Source organism: Molothrus ater, chromosome 1 (assembly GCF_012460135.2).
Source record: "Molothrus ater isolate BHLD 08-10-18 breed brown headed cowbird chromosome 1, BPBGC_Mater_1.1, whole genome shotgun sequence".
Classification (NCBI taxonomy): domain Eukaryota; kingdom Metazoa; phylum Chordata; class Aves; order Passeriformes; family Icteridae; genus Molothrus; species Molothrus ater.
Window position 1 is genome coordinate 45,965,869 of NC_050478.2, and position 23,928 is coordinate 45,989,796.

At 45.9% G+C, this 23,928-nt stretch overlaps 2 protein-coding genes across 4 annotated transcripts in view; one reads left to right on the plus strand and one right to left on the minus strand.

The window, feature by feature from the left end:
* The first annotated feature begins 219 nt into the window (after positions 1-219).
* TGM4 (transglutaminase 4) lies at positions 220-13,368 on the plus strand. Its single transcript, XM_036406631.1, has 14 exons — positions 220-394; positions 3,488-3,667; positions 3,803-3,906; positions 4,226-4,355; positions 5,000-5,118; positions 6,434-6,541; positions 7,094-7,268; positions 7,770-7,908; positions 8,173-8,276; positions 9,527-9,778; positions 10,436-10,783; positions 11,756-11,925; positions 12,401-12,537; positions 13,026-13,368. Exons 1-14 carry the CDS (start codon positions 379-381, stop codon positions 13,165-13,167), a joined length of 2,124 nt encoding a protein of 707 aa, XP_036262524.1. The 5' UTR covers positions 220-378; the 3' UTR covers positions 13,168-13,368.
* A 4,365-nt stretch (positions 13,369-17,733) lies between these two features.
* The window catches only part of ZDHHC3 (zinc finger DHHC-type palmitoyltransferase 3), a 30,313-nt gene continuing 24,118 nt past the window's right edge, over positions 17,734-23,928 (minus strand). For 2 of the 3 annotated variants that reach the window (XM_036406844.2, XM_036406845.2), the window contains exon 7: positions 17,734-17,999. In XM_036406844.2, the coding sequence (XP_036262737.1) occupies positions 17,766-17,999 (234 nt within the window). In that variant the 3' untranslated portion in view covers positions 17,734-17,765. Of the gene's footprint in view, positions 18,000-20,347; positions 23,574-23,928 lie in introns of those variants that run through there. The other variant, XM_036406846.2, reaches the window with a different exon arrangement.

Genomic DNA, 23,928 nt, shown 5'->3' on the forward strand with positions numbered 1-23,928 from the left:
TGACCTGGATATTAGGGCATAGGTGAATTCTTGTTACTCACCTAGCCCATGATTTTACTGTTTGTCAGTGAAGGGTCTGTCCACTTGTCATCTGATTATGCAAATTCACCTTCCATGTGAGTCGGGATTTAAGTTTCGCTGTTTTTCAGGGTCTGACTATGTGCAGAGGGAGTTGTAGTTTTTTTTTTTCCACAGGAACTTCCTTTCTCGAAACACCACCCCTTGGCAGTGGACCTGCTGACACCTCAGAGCAAGACACAGATAAAAAGGGCAGTCTGTCTTCTTTCTCCACACTCAGAAGCAAGTGGCAGAGACTGCTCAGGAGTTTGGAAGCTGCTGGCACTGCAAGCATCTCGGGTAGAAACTCTGACAAGAACCATGTTCAGCAACACTGGTGAGTTTTTAATGCTTGACATATGTTAGGTGTGAAGTTTGGCAAGTCTCCTGCAGGGAGGATTGCAGCTCCAGAGGTTCTCAGCTCTCTGATTGCCATGGGTGACACCTTGAGGAAAGAAGTTTTGATGCTCACAGGGGATTAGTTTGCTCTGGCTGTGCAAATTCTGTTTTTGACAGATTGGTAAACTAACTGCAAGACACAGCTCATTTTTCATCATTGTTCTTCAACCTGTAGACATCTGGTTCTCTCAGTGACAATGGGAAAGAAATGCAGCTCTTTTAAACTTGTTCCACATCAATGTTAAAATAATTTCTTTCTTTCAGGCTACTTTATCATGTAGATTATTGCTCCTTAGTGATGGCTGATAGCATCTGAAGTTTCAAAATAACCGAAAGGAGGATTTCTTTGGGCTTGAGCTCTGTCCCATGGCTGTCCTGCCTACCCTGTTGTCAGGAGATCCTGCACCTACCGAGAAAGGTGCCTGGGTCACTCCTGCAGCAGCTGCTGAACCAGCACCACTGGCCAGCCCAGCCCAGCCTCAGAATGCCCAGAACCCCTGGGGTTTGGGATGTAGCTGAGCAGATGCACATGTGGGCTGGGTGGTGCCCACAGCAGAGCTGGGAGCAGGTCTCTATGGCTTTCAGGAGGGGAGGGGTGTTTTAACACCGCTCTGAGTCCTTCAGTTTTAAACCTCTGTACTCTTGAGTGCGGATGAGTTGAAATTTTCCAAGTCCTGGACTGCAGCATCTTTGGGATGTGATCTCACATCTCTGGGATGTGCCTGAGTGTTTGCCTGGAGGCTGGGCAAAAATCAGGAGGAAGTGCAGGTATACAAATTATGCTCTGTCTTGAAAAACTACAGTTCTCATTCCCATTCTCTTCTGTCCTTCTGAGCAGCCCTTGTTCCCACTGAAGCCAGACATACTATAAATACCCTGCTCCATATTGATAGGGTTATAAACCCCATCACCTCCTCATCATAAGGGAAAGAAGGCCCCACATACTTACCAGTGATAAGGTCTCATATGTCCATCTTTGATCACTGTTCTCTTGAAGCTCTGAACATCTCTCCAGGCAGGCAGTGATGCAATGGGGCTTGTGGGTTAGTGTAGAAAGGAGTTCTATAAAGGATAAATCATGGAACTAGGTGACAAAATACTGCCTTGATTTTTTTTTTCTATTAAAAAAGAAAAGAAATCTGACAGGATTTGAGGTTTGGGCTTGCTTCTGGCCCGGCCCAGGAATGAGCACAAACAGAACTGCCTCTCACAGCCTGAGCCTCTGTCCTCCGTGTTCTAGGTATACTCAGCTCTTCTGTAAATCGTGAATTTCCGTGTTGGCACACCAAGGTGCCTGCAGGCAGCCAGACTCAGGGTGTGTGGGGGCCCAGCTCCATGGGCAGGAAGCAGGGCAGGAAGGCAAAAGCAGCAGGTGAGGGCTGCCCAGGGAAGGCAAGCTGCGGCCAAGCCCCCTGGGATGTGGTGATGGGTGCGCCACTGGCTCACTCTGAGGCATTCCTTGGCACAGGACGCCGTGCCAGGCAGGTCACAGGGTATCGCAGGTGTGTTTGCACAGGAATAAATGCAGCACAACTGACGGGCAGTGCTGAGTGGAGACAGATCTTTGGCACAGTGCTCGGCACAGTCAGGCCATGTTCTAGGGCAGCTGTTGTCAGTGAATCTTCCCTGCATCCTCAACAGCACTGGTGATGTCCAGAAATGGGATGGATATGCAGTCCCTAAGTTAAGAAATGCTGGATGAATGGATTTCCTTGGGCCCTTTCCCACAGCTATCCTATGTGTTCAACTCTCATATCCCTTTGCATCCCTCTCCCAGGGCCAAGAATTTTTGGGATCTCCTCAGCCCAGCGCCAGGGTTTTCCATAAAGAACAAGGTTGAGCAACTTTAGTGTTTGGAGATTTCTTAATGCTGAGGAAGATGCACTTCCTCTTTGTCCTCAAGAGGGTTAAGCAGCTAGCTCCAGCTGAAATTTTTTGATATAAATGCACACACACCCCATTGTGCAAAATGTCAGCTCAAGGCTGGCTACTGGCATGCAGCAAGCAAACAAAAAAGCACTCAAATATTAAGCTGGTTAACAAAAGATGCTGGTCAATTTTAAGTCTATTTGTTGTGCCAGTTATATCTGGTATGTAATGAAGATAAATATGGTTTATATATTTACGAAGAAGAAATACACAGAGATAGGGTGGGGATCCAGAGGTGGTCAGTTCTGTTTACTCAGGGCTGCAGTCGCTGCGCAGCACAGGTTGCAGTAGGAAGCGTGCTGCTGATTTCAGCCTGCCCTGACACTAGCCCTGCATGTGGCATCTCCCATGCCACACCAGCTACCAGCAGATTCCAGCCTCTTCTGTGTTAGGGATGGTTCTTGTTGATAATAACATGGTTGCCAGGTACCATGCAAATCTGTCAAGACATTTGGTGAATTAATCTCTTCAACCATTATGCTTTTGACTTGCTAATATCAAAGGTTACCGTAACCCGTATTTGCCTCTCCCACATCTTCATCTGAATCACTCATGAGAAGAGTGCTTATGAGGTATTGTTACTCCCTGCTGTTCACACAGAATTCATCCTTTGAGGATATTTAATGAGCAGGTACAAGACATAAACGCTCCCGAAGAAATACAGCTCAGCCACATTCCAGCATGCTCTGGCTTTTCTTGTCACAACTGGGCAGGCTGCCAAAGCCTGATGCAGTGACCCCCAAATCTCCATCATCATTCAAAGCTGAGGGCTTTCTTTTTGCTCAGGTGTATCACTGGGTTGTGCCTCTCGAAGTTCCACTCCTATGCCACAGCCCTGAACCACAAACCACTGGGCACAGAGATGCTGAGGCTTTTCCTGGCCCTGATCCCATCCAGAGCTGCAGGAGAGGAGGCAGTCATTTTCAATATTGTGTCTTTTAAAATTTTATTTTATATTGTATTTTGCTAGATCTCTTGTTACTCTAGATATTTTGATGACTCACAGGGCCGCATTAAGAAGAAGAAAACTGTCTTTACTGAGAAAATCACCATCTCTTCTTTCTCCTTTCTCCTTTCTCCTTGTCTCCTGATGTTTTTCCAGAGAGCAGTCTGAAAGTCACTGGGGTTGACTTTCTGAAGAGCCAGAACACGCGGCAGCACCACACGGATGGGTACAACATCCAGAGCCTGGTGGTGAGGCGCGGGCAGCCCTTCCAGGTGCAGGTCAGCCTCAGCAGGGAGCTCAGGGCTGCCGACAAGCTGACTCTGCGCTTTGGCATCGGTAAGCAGGGGTCCCTCTGCGCCCACCAGGCAAAGCCAGAGAGCCCCAGGAGCATCCAGCTGCCTCTTCTTGGCACTGCACAGGCATTGCAGACCTGTGCAACCCTCACACATATTGTCTTGGGTATGTTTCCAGGTGAAAATCCAATGAAAAACAATGGGAGCCTGCTGTCGCTGAAACCGGAGCGGGAGGATTTCAATGGGTGGAAAATCTCCATGGTTGAGAGGAAAGGCAAAGAGGTAAAGCTTGTGGGCAAGGGGCCCAATGCCCAGTACCAAGGCCATTAGAAGCTACAGAGCAAAGCATCCTCATGTCCCTGTCCTGCTTCCCTTGGTTCTCTGATTTTAGATGGGCAGCAGCCTTGTCCTGCTTATTTCATTGCTCCCCCCATGCACAGGCAGGCTTTGCCTTATCCCATTGCCTTCCCCTCTTTCCCCACAGGGATCTGCATGGCCCCCAGCTTTGCCACTCGTGCCAGTTCTGTGGCACCATGTTTGTGCCATGCATGTGGCCATGGTGGGGTGTCCCTCATGCTGTCTCTCCTTGTTGTCTCCTCAGTGCCTGCTGTCTGTCACCAGCTCGCCCAATGCCCCTGTGGGAAAATACAACCTGCATGTGAAGACTGGCAGTAACATTTACAAGCCTGAAAATGGTGTCATCTACCTTTTGTTCAATCCTTGGTGTGAAGGTGAGTGGTCCTGCAACTGGAGTGATAATTACTCCTACCAGGGATTGTCCCAGATGGATTTTTGCCTCATATTTTCCCTATTCTCCTTTCTTACATACATTGCTTTTTCCCCATAAAACACTGTAAGCAGCATCCTCGTGGAGACAGTGGGAAGCTGGGCAATAGCAACAAGCCAGATCCTCACTGGATATTCTCCAGTGCCAGGACATAGAGGGACATCTATCTGTCACATCTGTTTGCACCTCTGTATCATCCCTCTCTGTTTCCCTGAGCCAGCCAAAGATTAACTGAGAGAACTGGGTTGGCTTAAGATCCAGAGAATATAACCAGAATAAAAAATTGTGTGGTTGGTGGGCATCAGTTCCCCAGTTCTCTCTGTTGTATACCTAGTACTCCACAGTGTTCAGAAATAAGATTTTGGCAATAATAGAAGAGTGGTCACATAGCAATGGACCTACAAAGGGAAATTAAAGATTAGTCTTATTAGAAATTCTTTCATGATAGGAGCAAAAAAATGGGAATGCTGCATGGTCATCTGTTTGTGTGAATGTTGCAGATCCTTGGTTACCCCAGTTTAGCTTTTCATGGAAGATTTCATACAGGGTGTGCAAACCACTTGACATCTGAGGGATTTTTTTCTGCAGATGATGTTGTCTACATGGCCAATGATGCAGAGAAGGAGGAATATGTGCTCAACGACACTGGCACCATCTATGTTGGGTCTGCATACAGCATCTACGACAGGCCCTGGAATTTTGGGCAGGTAAAACACAGCTGTCTTGTCAGCCCTATTACCCTTCTTCATCCCTTCAGCATGGAGCCCATGAGTAGCTCAAAGTGCTGGAATGACCCTGCCAGCTTCACTGGGAGGGCTCACCTGCTTAGAGTAACCTGTGTGCCTACGTGTGTTCCCCACCCACAGCTGGAGAATGGGATTTAGCGGCACATTTATAGTCAGATGATGTGACCCCCTGGTAAAGGATGTGGAAACTGGGGACAGGATATTTCTGATTGAAAAAATTCCCATAAGGGAATTCCTGCTCTCATGCAACTGTAGGTGCTGTTCATCAGCTAATGAGACATGGAGAGGGCTGATGGGGAAAAAAAAGTCTGATTTACCTGTTGTATCGTAGTTGGGAATAAAGAGGGTAAAATTACTGGCAGAGGTTATCACCTTTCAAGTGATGCCTTCACTGACAGCTGTGGGCAGGACACAATCAGCCACTCTCTCAGGAAAGGTGTTCCTGCGCGCTGCCTCTGAGATAACTCCAGAGGAGTGGAATGTCAAATTGGTTTGGGCTAGAGATAAGAGGTAGATGCCAGAGCAGATTTATTTTCACCCTGTACAAAGCACACAGGCACCAAGCATGGTATATCCCACCCTATCCAGACAGAAATCCCCAGCAAAAACCATTAAAATCTGGGGTTTTTCTGTTTTGTTTTGTTTTGTTTTATAAGTCTACAATTTTTGCAGGCTATCTGCAGAGTATGTGTCTGCAGGACATACATAGCCTAAAGGTACTCACACTGATGCCTTTACACTAAAGGGGCCAAAGGGCATAATCTGTAGGGCTGTTCCTATCCTAATATTTATCCTGCTGTTAAGCAATGAGAATTGATATTGATATTCTGACAAGCTTCATTGGATCATATGTTTGACATCTTTCTGAACTGGACCTCAGGGAGCTTTATCAGCAATTGCTAATTAGGAATCTTTGTTGTAATAATTAGCATTTACGTACCTTTCTTTTTTCCAAGGTTCATTTTGTGCCTATGTCAATAGACTAAATATCAGTAGAGATCTTAAATTTTCATTACTCTTGTGAGTAATTTGCAGAGTTGCAGGGAGATGACGTTGGTGACTTTTGTGCACAGGAGTAAAGATTGCTGGATCAGGTTCCAACTGTTTTTGTATGACACTCGAGACAGCCTTTTGTCTTACAAGGCTGGGTTTCATTTTAGCCCTTGTTTGGAGAGAACAGCTTTGGAAAGACCCACAGCCTTGGAAATTCAATATAACAAGCAAATTCTGTTTTAGAGCAGCATATAAAAATATCTCTGTTTTCTCCCCAAAACAGTTTGAGGAATTTATCTTGGATGCCTGCATGTATCTGCTGGACAAAAGCAAGCTCAGCCTGGCTCAGAGAAGGGATCCTGCACATGTGTCCAGAGCCATGTCTGCTTTGGTAAGCCTCTCTCAGTGAAGTGCTTTGCCTCTTCATATCTTCCCTCGTCCTTACTTGCTCTTCTTTCCCTGGGACCATGAACACCATTTCAGGAGGCATCTGAATGGGATTCTTTTGGGAAACTGCAAGCAAAAAGACAGAGGCATTTTGGGGTGGAGGGAAGAGGCAACCCAAAATATAGCACGTTCCCATCTCCAAAGTTTGCAGCTGCCCCAGTGGTTGTCCTGCCTCATCAGCTGTGTTGGTGGGGCCAAGAAGAGGGTTGTGTTTTGGGTGGGTAGCTACTCTCTGTGCTGGGACCCTTTTGGAGGCCTGTGGCTTAAGACACAGGATGCAGAGTTAATTTTTACTGCCCTGAGCAGAATTTACACCTGTCTCTAGATATGCAGGTGGAATTTCTAACCAGGGGAGCCCCCAGCCAGGACCAGCAGCCTTGATGGGTTCCACATGGCTGTGGAGTACCAGGGAAGCCACAGGGCAGGCACAGACCCTGGGGTTTAAGCCTCATTCAGCTTCATCCCTTAATTTTTCTCTGTGTGTGTGTGGCCACAGGTTAATGCCAATGATGACAGCGGAGTCCTGCTGGGGAACTGGTCAGGGAACTACGTCAGTGGAACATCCCCTATGGATTGGATTGGGAGTGTGATGATTTTGCAGAAGTACTACAAAACCAAGAAGCCGGTGCGTTATGGACAGTGCTGGGTCTTCGCAGGAGTCCTCAACACAGGTGAGCAGTGAACAGTGACCTGCCTCCCTTCTCTGACACCCCAATTACTGTGCTCGTAAGCCAAATTACTGTGCCTCTGAGCAACAGAGGGGCCAGGGTCTGTCTGTAAGGAGAGGCTGAGGGATCCAGCACTGCTCAGCCAGAAGAGAAGGCTTTGGGGGTCTGATCCTTGTGTGTAAATACCTGACAGGAAGGAGTGGGGTGCAGACAGGCTCTTCTCATTGGCACCCAACAACAAGAGCAGAGGTGATAGGCACAGCCTGAAACATGGGAGGTTCTGCTGTCTGAACCTGAGAAAACAGCTTTTTTCACTGTGAGAATGACCAAGCACTGGCACAGAGAGGTTATGGAATCTACATCCTTGGAGATGTTCAAAAGCCATCTGGACACAGTCCTGAGCACCTGCTCTAGAGGAGCCTGGGTGGGCAGAGGGGTCAGGGGAGAGGATGCCCGCCAGGCTGAGGGATTTTGTGACCCTGTGTTTGTCTGTCTGTGCTGCAGTCATGCGTTGCCTGGGGGTGCCCTGCCGCTGTGTGAGCACCTTTGACGCGGCCCACGACACGGAGGAGAACCTGAGGGTTGATGTTTACCTGAACGACAAAGGAGAAAAGCTGAACTCGTTGTCCTTCGACTCTGTCTGGTACTGCCAAGTGGGGCTAACAATGCCCGAAAGGCCCTGTGCTGCCTTGCAGTGCCCCATTTCCCAGCCCCAGCAATTCCTTTGAGAATTTCCCTACTGCTTGGGATTTGTTGCCCAGGAGAGAGAGAGAGAAAGCCAGGGGTTTCACAGGGTTACCTACAAGTACCCATTAAATTTGTCCTTACTAAAGGATTAAGGGAGGAGACCATGACTCTTCAGGCTGTAACAACTCACACCTTTTCTTTCCAACCCAAACGCACACAGGAACTTCCACGTGTGGAATGATGCCTGGATGAAGAGAACAGACATACCAAATGGGTTTAGTGGCTGGCAGGCAATTGATTCAACCCCTCAGGAGCAAAGTCAAGGTAGGATTTGCCTAGAAAGGCTCTTCTGCAACTCCTGAGGGAGGCAGGGACATTTTGTGTGTAAAACATGCTTCCCAGTCAGCAAACCAGGTACTCCTCACACACAACTTCATGCACCAGCGCAGTGACACTGTAAAACAGCAGGTCTCACTCCTGCCCCCTCAGCCCAGGATGGAAGGAACAGCATTTCTTGGCAGGCACAAACCCAACTGTGTGGGAATGTGAATTTTGTTTCAGAGGTTAGAGGACATCTAAGTCATTGGGGTCATGAGCCTGCTCATTGGTAGATGACAGGAGTGACCACCAAAACTCCCTGCACAGGTTCAGGGAATTTGAAGGTGGAACAAAACCAAAAGAATAATCCTCAGGGAAATGCAGAAAGTGGAATATTGCCTAGAGATCAAACAGAGATGTCTGGATGCAGCCGACTTAATAACCTGATACTGAAATTGGCTAAGGAAGAAACTTTCTAACACAATTTTGAAGCATTAGAAAGCAGACATTCCTTATTGCAGCATGCTGAACACCCAGAGGGTATTCCCTCTGATTGGGTGTATCATGAAATTTTACAACAAGGTATTTATTCCATCATGATCATACATATTCATTAGAGTGTACTTTATGGCTAATACATAAACATCGCTTCTTCTAGAACTAATTTGCTTGCATCTGCCTCTTACTGAAAGGCCTTTTATGGTTCTGGGGGGTCGTCTGAAGGGGTCCCTGGTGGTTGTACTCACCAAGTACCCCGGCCTTACAGATGACCTTGCCTGGAACTTCTCTTAGGGCACGTGCAGTTGTTTCTTGTCACATAACATTGACACAAAAGCCACTATATTCCTCATTATCTGTTTATGCACTGGTTCCAGCTATATTTAGCATCCTGTGGGCCTACTTTTACATCATTTTATTTATGTCTTTAAAGCACACTGCCTGTGTTTGGACAAGGGACTGTTATGTTCCATTCCTTTTATCAAACCCAGCTGTGGCTTTCTAACCTTAAAATTATCTAAGTAAGGGGAAACGTGCAAAAGCTCCTACCAGACCTTGGTCATCTATAAAAAATTCCCAAGCAGCTGTGGGATAAATGAGAGGGTTTGGAGTTCATTACTGAGTTGGAGGGCTGTTTACTGCTAAGCATCAACTGCCATGGCCACAGATTCCTGCTTGAATGTTGTCTGAGTGTGGAGCAAAAACTGGAGCCACAGCAGGTGTTTGGAAAGCCAGCTGGTATTGAATGCCCTTTCCAGGTCGTTTCCAGTGTGGGCCCTGCCCGGTGAAGGCTGTGCGGGAAGGAGATGTGTACCTGCCCTACGACGCCAAGTTCGTGTATGCGGAGGTGAACGCTGACAGGGTCTACTGGGTGGTCAAGAAGGTGAACGGCAAGGATAAATACTTCAAGGTCGGCACAGAGACCCAAGCCATCGGCAAGAACATCAGCACAAAAGCCGTGGGGCAGAACAGGCGGGTAGACATCACCAAGGAGTACAAGTACCCCGAAGGTAACTGCCCCCATCCTCTGACCCAGTGCCAAAGAGGAGACCCCCACCTTGCAGGTCACCCCACAGCACGTGTTTTTTCCAGGAGAAAACTGCAGGAGTAGCTGTAGTAGCAAACTCGGCCTAAGGCCTGGAGACCCTCGGGAGGCAGCGCTGCTCCTGGGCATCCTCATGCCCGCAGTGACACCTATAGGCTGCTCCTCAGGGACACGAGCAAGCCTCCAGACAGTGAAAGAAATGGGCTGAGTGATGGACCTAGTGTCACACTGACCTTGGCTTTATTTTTTCATTTCTTCATTTTGCCTTTCCATTCCCCCAAACCATTTTGGAAAACAAAAATCCCACATTTCCTTCCCACAGTTCTCAAGATCCAGCCATGTTGTCCTAGATTGTTAAAACCTTCTCAGTGAGGAGGGCAAAAATATCAGGCTGAAATATTTAAGAGTATCCATCCTCTAAATTGTCTCTTCCAGGAAATTCTTCCAGGCCAGAATGCTACAGCTAGATTTGGTGGTAGCAAAAACCAAGAAGTTGTCCTAAGCAGAGGCTGGAGGTGCTCTGACATCCTCTCTGCTTATCAGCAAAAGCATAAATAAGGGGAAGATAGCTCTGGGTGAGGAGACTGAGATACAGCTGTCACCCATATTTCTCTTCATCCAGGCTCCAAAGAGGAAAGGATGTCCATGCAAAGAGCTTACAGCTTCCTACGCCCTTCGGGGTTGATGCCTCGTTCAGGCTATGCTTCTACTGTGCAGACAATAGGTGCCAACACCGAGCCTTTGGTCCCCAAGGAGCCAGTCACCAAGACTGGACTCCACCTGGAGATAGCCAATACAGAACCTTTGCATCCTGGCAATCCCCTGGAAATGGCCATCACAGTGAAGATCTCTGCTCCTGGGAACTGGACCGTTGACCTTATTGGCTCCTGCCAGCTGCAGTACTATACTGGAAATGTTCAGGCCAATCTTGGAACTATCAAAGAGACCATCACTCTTGAAGGCCCATCTGGTAAGCACAGAAAGCTTGCTGTGTTCTGTAGTCTAATTTACTGTGGCAGTCTGGGGTTTGTACTGGCTCCACTATAGACCTGTGTAGGCCCTGTACTCTGTGAAGAGCAGAAATTGCCTGCCTAGAACCTGCCTACCTCCCTCTTCACTGCATTTGAAGTCTCAGTTACAGACTGGGATCCCTCTGTAGCAGAGACCAAAACATGAAGGCCCTGCTGCAGCTTCAAGGAGGTGATTAGGAATACATCACTGTGGGCAGAGGTTTTCATGGCATGAGCAAGGTGTGCTGAAGCATCTCCCTCCTGTCCTCACTGTCTGAACATCAAAGATGTCACCACAGGCTTTGTGTGCATCCATGTGGATCATATCCCTCACAGGATTTAGATGGCTGGAAATTTCAGCCTTTTTTTGTCCTTCTGTTTGCCACTCTAATTTGGGTGGTGGTGATGCCAGTGAGTGTTATTTTCTGAATTCTTTGCCCAAGCAAATTCCCACTTCATGACTGCCTGCCTGGCTGATCCCTGGAGCTGTTTGCTGCAGTGCTCTGCACATCTTTGAGTAACCTAGCTTGTATTTTTGATCCCAAGCCATGTAACTGAAATTTGCTAAACAAGAGATTAACAAATAATAAATAATTAACAACCCTTGCTGATTCCTAGCATGAATCACTCTCAAAAAAAAAGAAAAAAATAAAGAAAAAAAAATTTAAAAAATCTTTGCTGTTGATGAGCACTGAGTGTTTTCACTCATATACTGTTGTTGTCAAAATGCAGCAGGGCAGGACACAAAGGTAGCTCCTTTCCATGGGCTGCATGTGCCAGGTACCACCCGCTCAGCCAGGGCTTCCCCCCGCAGGGACTGAAGGGAAAGCAGGATGGTCTCAGCAAATACGGCTCATGCCACATCCTGCCGACTTTGCCACCCAGTTCCTGGGCATGTGGTGAAACACCAAGCTGTGTTTTCTTTCCTGCAGAGATGCAGATCCCCCTGAAAATAGCACCTGATGCATACATGAAGACACTGTCCTCTGTGGAAGATGAAGTCCTCATCCTTGTCACCGCCATTGCTGAGGTCAAGGAAACCAATGACAAACTCACCAAGGAGACCTCAATGAGATTCCAGTATCCCCCCATCACTGTCCAGGTGAGGCAGCCGCCAGCTGGGCTCTGGGAGGACAAGGGTTAAAGCTCCGCTCACTGCAGCACCAGGTGGTGCTAGCATTCCCAGGGGGATCTCCCAAACAGCTGCCTCCTAGGATGCTCAGTTCTTGGCGTCTTATTTGGCTATTCAACATTCATTTGAAGGTTGAAAGCGGCCATGAAATCAAAGTTTTATTACTGCCCCATCTAAAAGGGGAAGGCAGGGGCTGCTGGAGGGAAGGGGATGGGAGAGGGCAGTTTGTACAGAGCCCATCTCCAAGCCCACAGCTCTTCCTCCTGAAGCAAAAATGTGCTGAGAAACCATCTGGGAAAACACAGTGCTTTGGGTGGGTGGAAAGGATATGAAGGGGTTGTCCCCTATCATGCTGGTGGTGAGCAAACCTGCAGCAGCTCTGACATCTTTATTACCCCCCTAATCCCCAATTTTGGGTTTGTTTCTCTCTTTCCTCCTCTGCTAGATGCCAGAAACAGCCAGTCTGTACAATGACTTCAACTGTGCATTCATCTTCAAGAACAAGCTGAATGTGACCCTGGAAAACTGCAAGCTGCTGGTGGAGGGCTTGGGCATATTTAAAATGACAACATTTGAGCTGGGGTAAGGAGATGAGCCAATGAAATGACCATGGCAGAACTCTGCTCTGCTTTTTCTTTTTTTTAAATATCCTTGAAGAAGTGGTTAGAGGATTTGCAGGAAGAGAGGCCTTTGCCAGCTGTGTTTGAAACTGCACCACATTTGACCAGAAAGACCCACACAGCAGCTGACAGGCTCAGGGCAGATGGGCATGACAGGGACTCCCCCCATGCTCCTGCTGTGCTGCCCATAAGTGTGAGCACAGCTGCTTCATTCAGAGCTGAATTTGGTGTTTCAGCAGTACAGGGAACTCTGGGGAAGGTCCCCAGGATCACTGGGACCACCAGGCAGTACCACCATGCCAGGTCCCATTTGCTGCAAACTGGTCATGGGGGAAGGGGAATACCCACCCTAAACATATGCAGTGACTATTTCTTTAAGAGAAATTATTCAAAAGTGGCAAATAACCCAAATTAATGATGGGACTATTTTGGTTTTTCCTTTGTCCTCAGGGATATAATGCCTGGCAGGATCATGAAGTCTGAAATAGTATGCACTCCGACAAGACTAGGAGAGAAGAAAATCGTAGCCAAGCTGATCTCCAACCAGATCAAAGGGATCTCTGCAGAGAAGGGCATCTTCATCACTGAGTAGGATCAGTGCCTTGGCAGCGTGCAAATGTTGGCCTTGCTAAATGTATCTCATCACTGGGCACTTCTTGCCTTCTTGATTGCTGCACAGTGCTTCTAAAGTAAAGAGCAAAAATGCCATAAAGCTAAGGGAATTAAACTGCCTTAAAGGCACAGTTGCATTGATTGTAGTTAATTGTGATTCAATAAAGATGGTGAAAATTGACTGTGTGATTTGCTTTGGTGATATTGTCACATTGGGACGGCTCTGGACCCACAAGGGGATGTTCTCATCTCAGACCAGGGATTGGAGCTTGTGTTGGTACCAGCTTCAGCCAGAGATGGGTGTGAGCCTGGGAGGGGCAGCAGTGCTGTGGTCCTACATAGAGGGACACACAGGGACTTCACTGCACAAAGGGCTGCTGTGCAGCTCAAGGAACATTTCAAGCAAATCCCTCCTAGGTAATTCCCTCTCCTCCCAGCTGACCATCTGGGGAATGTACCAGCAGATGCCTTTCCTTGACTTTAGAGTTCAGAAAGAGCAAACCCAGCACATTCTCCCCAAACACCATTTTTCGTACATCTTCCTATCCCACTTCTTTTGGGGGTTTTCAGGCATTTTTGGAAGAGGCATTTTTTGCCATCTCCAGCAGCATTCATTACTAGTACTTCCCTAGAAATGTACAACCTCTATTCTTCCCCTTCCACCCTGAATGCTGCTGGACTACAGGAAGAACCTCGATGGCAGTGTACACCTGGAGCTCTTCCAGCCATAATCACACTGGAAAAGACAACAGCTGTGCACAGCTGGAGCCCACCTCTGCACTGCACACCCCAGCAACTCCTGAGCCCACCTTTAGCAAGGGATTTTCCTGTCCCAGCATGGCCAGCAGCAGAGTGGCAGTGGGTTTGACAGCATTTCCACAAGTAAAGAGGAAATCAGGTCACACAGTAGTACAGGGAGTAATTTATCTGTTTATTTAAAAGGCAAATGCTCAAGCATTAAGGCAGTGGAGCGGAAAAAAGAAATAGTGACTACATCTGGTTATGTGCCAGCCCATAAAAAGGGAAGAGGGAAAAAAAGGACATTAAAAGGCCAAAAGGTTTTAACCACTCTTCTGCATTTCAAAGATTTGGGGAACTCCCAGACAAGCACACACGTGGCTGCCAGGCCACAGAAGGGGGTCAAGGCTGCCCAGACCCCTGCTGCCCCTCTGCCCAGTGTTGTGTCACTCCACAGCAGCACAGGGTCCCCAAAAGGCCACCTCCTGTGGTGGCACAGCAGGGAGTGGCAGCTCCTCTCCAGAGGCAGAACAGGTGCATGGTCCATGCACATCACGTCCGCAGAGCAGGGAAGAGCAGGTGGTGCTTGGCAGATGAAGTATTAGTTCTTTAAAAAGTACAGCAGCAACCAAAGGCACAAAAGGAGTTACAAACAGCAAAAAATGCATTTTTTCACAAGATGTAAATTCCCTATTTGCATAGAAAACCTGCTGTGGAAGACACCAGGTGAGAAGTACGAGAACATTTTCCACATATGCCACAGCTCTGTCCATCACATATTAACACCTCATGTCAGAGCAGTGATGGGATCTTCAGCAGACCATGTCCCACTGAGCAGTGCAGGGGGAGCATTCTCCCTAGCCCCATAAATTCAGGGCACTAAAAACAGGCTCTCCAGGATGTCTTTCCTGGGACCTGGCGAGCCAGCCAGGACCACAGCAGCATGGTCTGAACATGAAGGCATCCCCTAACAAAGGGCAAGAAGTGTACAGAGGGAAGGGAAGGTAAACAGTGAGCTTAGCTTCAATTCCATGTAAATCATGTTTGGTCTCAAGTTACCACTCAATCCTTAAAGAAGAAGGTTTATACAAAAGCTGTGGATAAAAGATTTTTCCAACTTGTGAAGACTTGTGATTTCTGACAGCTGTCATACTACATTGAGACAAGAAGGAGATACACCAGGGGGTACTGGGACTTTGGGAGAGGCCAAGGGAGACTGACAGCCAAGAAACACCAGAACTGATTTCCTAGGCAGAGGAAGTCACCCTGCCATGTGTTGAGGGCACCACAGCTAGAGCTGGCTGTCCATGCTCTGTGTAAGGCCCAGGGACACATCCCTGTCTCATTCAGACTGTAACTGGAGGAGAGGAGATGACTGCTCTGGCTCTTACCCTCCTCTTCACACTGCTTTTCTGTTTCCCCTATTAAAAAAAAAAAAAAACAAACCGAAAAATGCCAGCACCTGAGGAACAACAGGAGAGGTGGGAAACAGAACAAATGACAAATGTTCTCATGATGAAGAGAACCAGGTTTGAAGGTGGAGGAGAAATTTGGCTGCCTCCATCCATGCCTACCCAAAGCCATGTCCCAGAGTAGGGTCCCTGTCCTGAGAAGCATCCCTGGAACGCAGCACACGGGTTCTCTCCCAAGCTGACATCCCCATATGCCTGCCTCAAGCTGATTTTCAGCCATGGACTAGTTCCTCCCTGTAGCACCATTCCCACTGCAGACACACCACCAGAGGCAGGGGTGTTACCTGGATGCAGAAGTGGAGCAGCAGGGCAAAATTAGAAAACATGAGCTAAAAAGGGCACTCTTCCTCTTTCAACATGGCCATTCCTGCCTAAGGAAATCCCTTACAGACCTGTGTATATCCCTGACATCCCTCTCCTGTGGGATGCTGACAGGGAGGAACATAGGCTAGTGCAGAGGAGAAGCTTCTTCCCTCAGCACCCTGCTGCACAGGGCAAAGACACTCAAGACCTCATGACTAAATGACATGAGAGGAGATCTCATTTCCCCTCAAATGGGTGGTGTTTCCCTTTAACCCAAAGGTTATAAATATGCAATTCCTAATGATGTTCTGTAGATCTGCTTTTCACTGACGAAGAGACATCCAGAGGGAACAGAGAATGGGACAACTATTCAGAAATACCTCCTGGATTTTGGTGAAGCTGTACTCTTAACAGCCAAGGCACTCTATTTGTTCCCACTGCTTTGCCAGATAAAAGGATTGCTGTGGCAGAGGACAAGGCCAGGAGAGAATCTCATCCCTCCACAGCAGCCCTGAATGTCACACAATCAATGCACACAAAGATGCTTTCCGAGGGGTTAAAAATAAACATTAAAAAAATCTTGCACAAATTCCATTTGATATTACTCCTATAAATAATAAAAACTTCATATAGGTCTTTCACAATACCATGCTTTCATCCCAAAAACTCCTTTCTCTTCCTTTTGAGAGGAAGCAGTTCTCTTTGGTTCAGGTTAAGGGGAGGGGGAGATAAAAGCAAGAATGTTCTGTGGAGGGAAACCAGTAGCATATTTCTAGACTCCTGCAAATCTAATGACAATTAATCTAAGGGATATGACAGAAGAGGAACAAAAACACAAATGAAGAACAGTCTAAATTAAAACTAGCCTGACATCTGGAGGATGCCAAGTGTTTTCAGTGCATCTGAATGCAGCAGCTGGCAACACCTCTGCAGGACTTTGCTGCAACTACTGCCTCCTGCAGTGGTGCCCTCTTTGAGTGACAGGTGTTCCTTCTACAGGGTCACCAGCATTCCCCAGGGACTGGCTGCAAAATCAGTGAAAGGAAACCTGGAGTAATGGCACGTACAATGTTAGACACAGTTAGATTAGGAGGCTCTACTAATTCTCCACCAACTCTAGCTACCAAGGAAAGAGAAACATCTAAATTAGACAAGTCAAACAGAGAGGTAGTACCTCCATCACAGGGTGCTCACATCACCCTCTCTTTCACTGCAAAAATACAAAAATAGCCCTGGGACCTGGCCTAGACAGCTTCCCTGCTCCCTGGGCTGCAGAGCTCAGCCAGGCAGCTCCCACTCCACACATCTTACATGAATCACAGCCCTGGGGAAAAGCTTCCCCCCACCAGCACCAGCAGCTCAGCATCCCAGCCAACACTTGCTCCTTCTTGGCTGCACTGGCCCTGGGTCAATGCTCCCGCCAGCACCATCACAAGCCCACCACCACCTCTGACAAGCACCACCAGCCCTGGGCACTCTCACAAGCACAGAAGGTAAAAATTAACTCCTGGAGATATTTCAGAGCCCAAAGAAATCACACCCAGGGTGAGCTCATCCATAGCCCTGCATCCCACCTCTGCTAAGACCAGTGCATTAGCAATGTTCATAACCCACAAGCAGCACGCATGGGATGGGATGGGTTAAAGAGGATGCATTTTCCAGAAAACCTTCAGAGCTGGCTAATCTTGCCATCACACATTTAGTCTTCCAAAGGGCTGTAAGAACAAAAGATTAGCCAGACTCCCTAGGATGGCACATTTCTGGGAACTGGAACCAATCTATCTGACAATTATAAACTGCCCTTAAATGCCATGTAAGAAAAGACCAATAAAGCAGCTGACACAGGTCTGAAAGGAGCTTATGAACCCCATCACTTATGAAGCTCTCTCTGGAGATTTGCATTGCTTCTGCTAGTGCTGTAGCGTCTGTTCCAGACCAATACTCCTGAATTGTTTAATGCACCAGAAAGTATGTTAACAAACAACCCTTAAATCTCCAGCACAAGTAATTATTAAAAAAAAAAAAAACACCTGAAAGCTTCTCCTGGAGGAGAAGAACGCTTTGCTTATTCACGCAACATTTGGATGGCAACATCTCGAGCCAGAAACTGCTCAATTTCTTCTTGGGTCATTATTTCAGACGCAGGAGCTGCTTCAGCAGGCGCTGGGCTCTCGCAGTTCAGGTTTGAGAAAGGGTTGAACCAACCCAGGGAGAAGGCACCTCCAAATGCCAGCTTCATTCCTTCCCAGCCGCTGATCTTCTCCCACGTTGGCTTTTGGTTTTTGAGTCGCTCAATACCCTGCAAGAAGAGAAGAGTTTATGGTCATCTCACGCCTACAGCAGGTGTTGGAGCACCAAGCACTGTAGCACATGCAGAACTGCCTACCTATAGCTAGGTTGATGCTATTCCAGTTTGAGTGAACTAATGGGGAACTGTGTCTGTATGAAGACAGACACTCTGCATTACTGAGAGTTTCATCTCCACATTTAACAGCAAAACCCTCACACCAGATCTAATTCATGGACAGTCTGAGTCTTGCTGATGTATTTTGGAATCAGTTGATTTTTAGAGTACAGGGATGGCTTCTGAAAAGCCAGTCTTTTTGGGAAACATGGACCTCTTTCACACAGCTTTTCAAATCCTTCCAAGGAGTGACAAAATACAGTTACAACTTAAGAGTTTCACCTTGTTTGGGCATTGTTTTGCAATAGTTCAGACACAGCCAAAATACTGCACCTTTTCCCAGCAATCAGGAATTTACCACTGCCACACCTAGGCTAGTCACTAGAAGTTCACTCTGTGCCAGTTAAGAGCAAATATTTAAGAACACAACTTCCATTTACCAAATTGTCAAAGACAAATCACAATGCAAGCCAGATAACCTGCTGGGAGTTGAGAAAATCTGTACAGGTTATTGTGGAAGCTTCAAAATGGGACTGGAGCCTTGGTCAGTCAATATTCTGATTCATCCTCCCTCCAAGAATGTCACTTTTAGTAAAGCAAACATTTTGATTGCACTTAATAAACAGATCCATCAAATTTGGGCAGGGATATTTTTTTCCTGATAGTCTTCTCCACATAGAAATAGGGAACTAAGATTTATTTTCTTAATGATTTTTTTAAGGCTACCACTGTGTGAAATAGGGCACGATTTTTTATGCCCATCTTCTGTATCATGTAAGAGAGGAGTCAGATCTGCAGCTGTGTACGATCCACTTGTGATGATATACAAGTGACCACACAAAAAGTCTGTTCTTAGAGAAGCAAGAATACTGGGATCCAAGTTTTGAGAAACTCAAGGGAAGGAAAAAAAAAAAGTGCAAATTGGGTTAAAACTGTAAGAAAGAACAGTTTTAGAAGAGCTAGAAGAACAGTACACTTCTCACATTCTAATTCTACAGATTTTTCTTGACAACACACAAAACATTCAGAGCTTTGCAGCGAGGGGAAAGGAATACACACAGCAGCTCAGCAGCACCACAGCTGCACTAGTTGTCAGCCTCACAAATAAGACAACAGCAGCAGCTCAGTTTGCAGTAACGCTGAGTCAGCAGAGCAGACCCAGGAGAAAGCACACCATAAACCAAAGCGCTGCGTGCAAAGCTTTTATGAACTTCATTCCTTCATTCATGCCCCATTTCTGGTGCTGACTTAAGAGAAACTCAGCAGTCAACGTGCAGAAAGGAACAACGCAATACCAAATCGGAATTCCTCAGGGCTGTAATTTGGGAAAAAATCAGGCCCTGAAGGATTTAGAATGCTAAACACAGGCCTGTGGCACCTCACCCTGCTCCCAAGCTTGCAAATGTACCATTTCAAGTGCTCCAGGGAGAATCCCCTGCAGCCTCTGGTGCCTTGGGATGGCACAATTTGTGTGCCACAGCCAGGACCTGACCTTACCTCCCTGCTGGGCAAGATGGAGAGGAGCAGAGTTTGTGCACAGCAGGCCCTTGGCAAAGTGTTCTAGCACTACCATGAGCTTTTCCTCCAGGATACTGCATTTCCAGCACCCAGTGGCTGTGCAGCCAGGGGGCAGAAGCTCTGGCAGCCTAAAGCAGGAGAGCACCTTTGGCTGCGCGCTGTTCCTTAGCCAACTGCAGAGGTTTCCTTGTGTGTTAGTAACAAACTGGCTGGAGCACGGCTGGAGCACTTACTGCGTGAGCATCTGGAAAGAAGGAAAACAAGCAGCACAGAGCAGGAGGAGAGACAGACATCAGGCATTTAAACCCTTCCCTGAGAGCACAAGCTTCTACCCTGCCCGCAGTCATTTGTGTAATCCACTTCAATCCCTGCTGCCATCTAGACTGGGAATACAAATTTGGAACATTTCTGTGCAGCAACCCCTCATTCCCTTCCCCCAAAAAACACTGCTCACCTGCTCCTATCAGCATCTGCTAACCAAGGCAAGGTCAGGCTGAGGTTATGCTAATGCCAATTAGGGAGTAGTTCATCAGAACAGCCAGGGGCATACTTTCTCTCTCCCAGCCTGACCTCACTAATCCCTTCACAGCATGTATTCAAAATAAACAGAAGTTTTATAATTGTATCTTGATCTAAGTTTGGCTGCTGGCCACATGGTCAGTAGGGCATGAGGTTGTGCCTTAAAAAGAATCTAAGGGAGAGGGAAGGAATGCACAGATGTTGAAGACATTTAAGTACTATTTAATTAAGCTTTTTAAAAAGAAATATATTTACATTAATCTCTCACCATTATTTTACAAAGTGAGAATTTTGTGTATTGAATTAAACCAACACCTCTTTCTCTTTCCCATCATGCAGCTATTCCACTTAAAAAAAATGCTTAGAAAGCATCATCTTTCCCTGTTTCAAATTACATAATTTTGAACCAATACTGAAAAGACATACAGTGAGAAATATAAGATACTGGACATTCCTCTTTAAGTAAAAGGCACGACATTGCAAACATGGGGACAGTTAGACAAGTTGACCTGTGACCACTGTGATGCTGTAGAATAATACCCATTTCTTCAATTACTGCCCTTGGTATCTCCTCCTGCCCAGTGCCAGAGGAGGATGGTGGGCTGCATGGTCTGACCCAGAAGCGATCTGTAGGACAGCTCTTGAATGTTAGAAGAAATGCATTAACGTCTTTCAATGCACTTTTAAGATGTGAAAGGAAAGAGCAAACCAAAAAGACAAGCATTGAGACAAATTCATGGTTAAGGAGAAGACACAGGAAGCATTGCCATTAGAAAATCATGATTAAGGCAGAAATTCTTTTACAGCAGCTCCTTCACACATTTCTGCACGGAGCACCACTTAGTTTTTTAAAACAGAAGTGCTCTGATTGAGTTTGTCCTTCAATTTCTCTTGGCCACACTGAAACAGAACCAGCACCTGAAATCAGGTAGTCCTGACCAAGAAAATACTTTCCATCAGCAAACCACTAAGTCTGCCTTTCTCATACTAATACTGACTTAGTACCATTCAAATTGCATCAAACAAAGTCGCACAGCATAAGAAAACCCGAAGGCCCAGGTTACCACCACACACAGGACAGGTACCAGTGGCATTTCTGTGATGGTGCCTCATTTAAAAGACAAAACACACGGTTTGATCTCAGTACTATATAATGCTGTTTAACAATCTGCATCTGGTTTGAAACAAGAAAAACACAGTAGTTGCACATTTTTCCACAATGGTCAAAAGGCCAGAACAATATAATTAATCTTCCTCCAGAACACATAGCCAATAAGGGTAATTAAAATAAGCCCAAACTGGAATGTAAAATTTGTGATCAAAACAATTTTTGAAGCAGTGAACTACAGAGAGATGCATTCATTAGTTAATTGCCTAGGTGACTAAAGCCTCTCCCTTCAATATATTCTGATTTTGCATCAAGGCAGCTTTAGGGCCAGATTCTCTGCCAGTTCAAATTATCACCTGCACATGTCTCACTGGCTGGACTGACCACGGCCCAAGATCCAGCTTAACCATTAAGGGAGCATTCTCTGAGAAACACCATCACACACTCAAACCAGAGTTACAGCTTCTCCCAGCTGCTGAAATAAACCACTGATTAACAGATCAGCATATTATCAATTAACTCACTTTTCAACTTAGAAGTTGAACACACAAGTTAATTAACTTTTACATGCTTCTGCCTGCTTGCATACAGAAGTGAAAGTTCAGAAAACCATTACAGATTTTTCCCAAGATTTGGAACAAAGAAAGAAAGAAAGAACAGCAAACAAGTTTTTGGAAAAGTTTTATTGCATTTGTTTTCCATATGGAAGCATTAACAGATTGAAAAGATGCAGCATTCACATTACTTCCAAAATGAGACATCCATTAAATTTCTCCTTCCCTGATTTCCCTCCCTTCCCCCGTGGCTTTGAAGCAGTCTAAGCAGGTCAGTTTCCAAAAAAATATTTTAAGCCAAGGAAAGAAAAGATTCCTTGGAAGTCACAGATGCAGCTGATTTGTGTATTTCCTCTGTTTGCAATTCATTTAATGAGCCCATGGGAGCTGTGAATCAAAAATATAAATAAAATTCCTGCCTGAACACAAGATGTTGTAATTAACATTAACAGTTGGTATTATTAATGGTTTAGCTCTACCTGTTTTTGGAATGCATTCTGTCCCTCCCACTTTTCATCACCACACAGTTCATAACATCATGCATGCTCCTTACCATAAATATTTCCCAATTTCAAACCCTTACACATATATGTGCGTGTGCTTACACACATACACATGTATGCATAAACAGGAGAAAAGATTTACAAAGCTCTAAACCAGGGCAAAGCTAACAATATAGAATCAACCACCCTGGAACATTTACACATCCCATCAATATTAGTCTTTATAGTAATCTGGGCATTCATGTCAGTTTTTCACTTTAACACTGTTTCGCAGGCATTGCTCTAACAAGTCATTTACCAAGACAAACACACATCAAAAAACATGATTCTGCTATTCTAAACACTTGAAAATTAGCTTTCTTTCTTTCCTGGAAGTGTAAGGCATGTAATAATCCAAAGAGTCTTCTAAATCTGCCACAGTTATCCTACAGGGGCAACAATTTCCTGCACACAAGGGAGGGAACAGATAAAATAATGCCAGAAAGATGGAATCAGTTCTGTGGCTGGAAGGAAAAAGGAGGGTGGAGTGAGAATTGGTTTGGCAACTTTGAAGTACTTTAACTGTTTGTGATCACCAGGTCAATTGGCTCACTTGCTGTGCTGCCTTCTGGTCTTGCACCTTTTGGTACATGAAGGTGCTGCTCCCCTGTTCAAGTTCACTTATGAAAGAGCAATGTGCTCCTTCAGGAAGTCCAAAGGTGTCTGTGTAGGGCTGTTGGCACTCACAGGTCATCCACAGAGCTCATCACAGTCAGGAGACAGCATGAGAATTTACTCAGAAGAGGTGGGTCATAACAGAGAAGAGAGGATTCCCTTCACATTAGTTATGCCATACAGAAAGCAAAGAGAAACAAATGCCAGTAAAGTTAATGTGATAAAAAAGGAAAAAAAAAAGAAAAAGGGAAAAAAAAAAGCAGCAGTTTCAGCCAGAGATATAGAATTATCTAAAATGGTGGAACACAGGGTTTTTTTTTCCTCTGCAATTATCAGCCATTTAATAGACATAAAAAAGTCCATTTTGCTTTTTGTTTTAAACATTCATGGAAAATTTGTAACAGTAGTGCTGTAATATGTTTCTATTTTAGTGGAAATGCTGGTCAGGAATTCCTCAGACCACATATTGGTATGGGTCTGCTTTTCCTTGGTCTGGTGTTGCGAATGGGCTAAGCCATGCTATAGAGAACGGATGGCCAAATACTGCTTTCATGTTCATCCATTTTGTTTTTTTAGCCCATCTTCTCTCTTCCTTTTTCAACTGTTCTATTCCCTGAAAACAGAAATATGACATTTTCAGTCAAATACTCAGGTTTTGTAGCTCTGGATTCGGGGAAAGGTCTCCTCTCAGTTACCCCTCATCCGAAGGACAGAGTAAGAAAATACAAATGCATCTGTACTGCCTTTCCTTTTCTTCTCTCTGCTTTATATTAAAAAATACTAAAGCTAGAAACTGTTCCTTGGAAATAAAATTGCTTCCATTTTCTTCAGACCTACATACTTCAGAACCATTTTAAGCTCTGCCATCCAATTGCCTCTGATGTCAATAAAAAAAACCCCACCACTTAAAACCAAACAAAAAGTATGTGCTTTAATGGCTGAATGCATTATGTGCTAACCAGATGGAA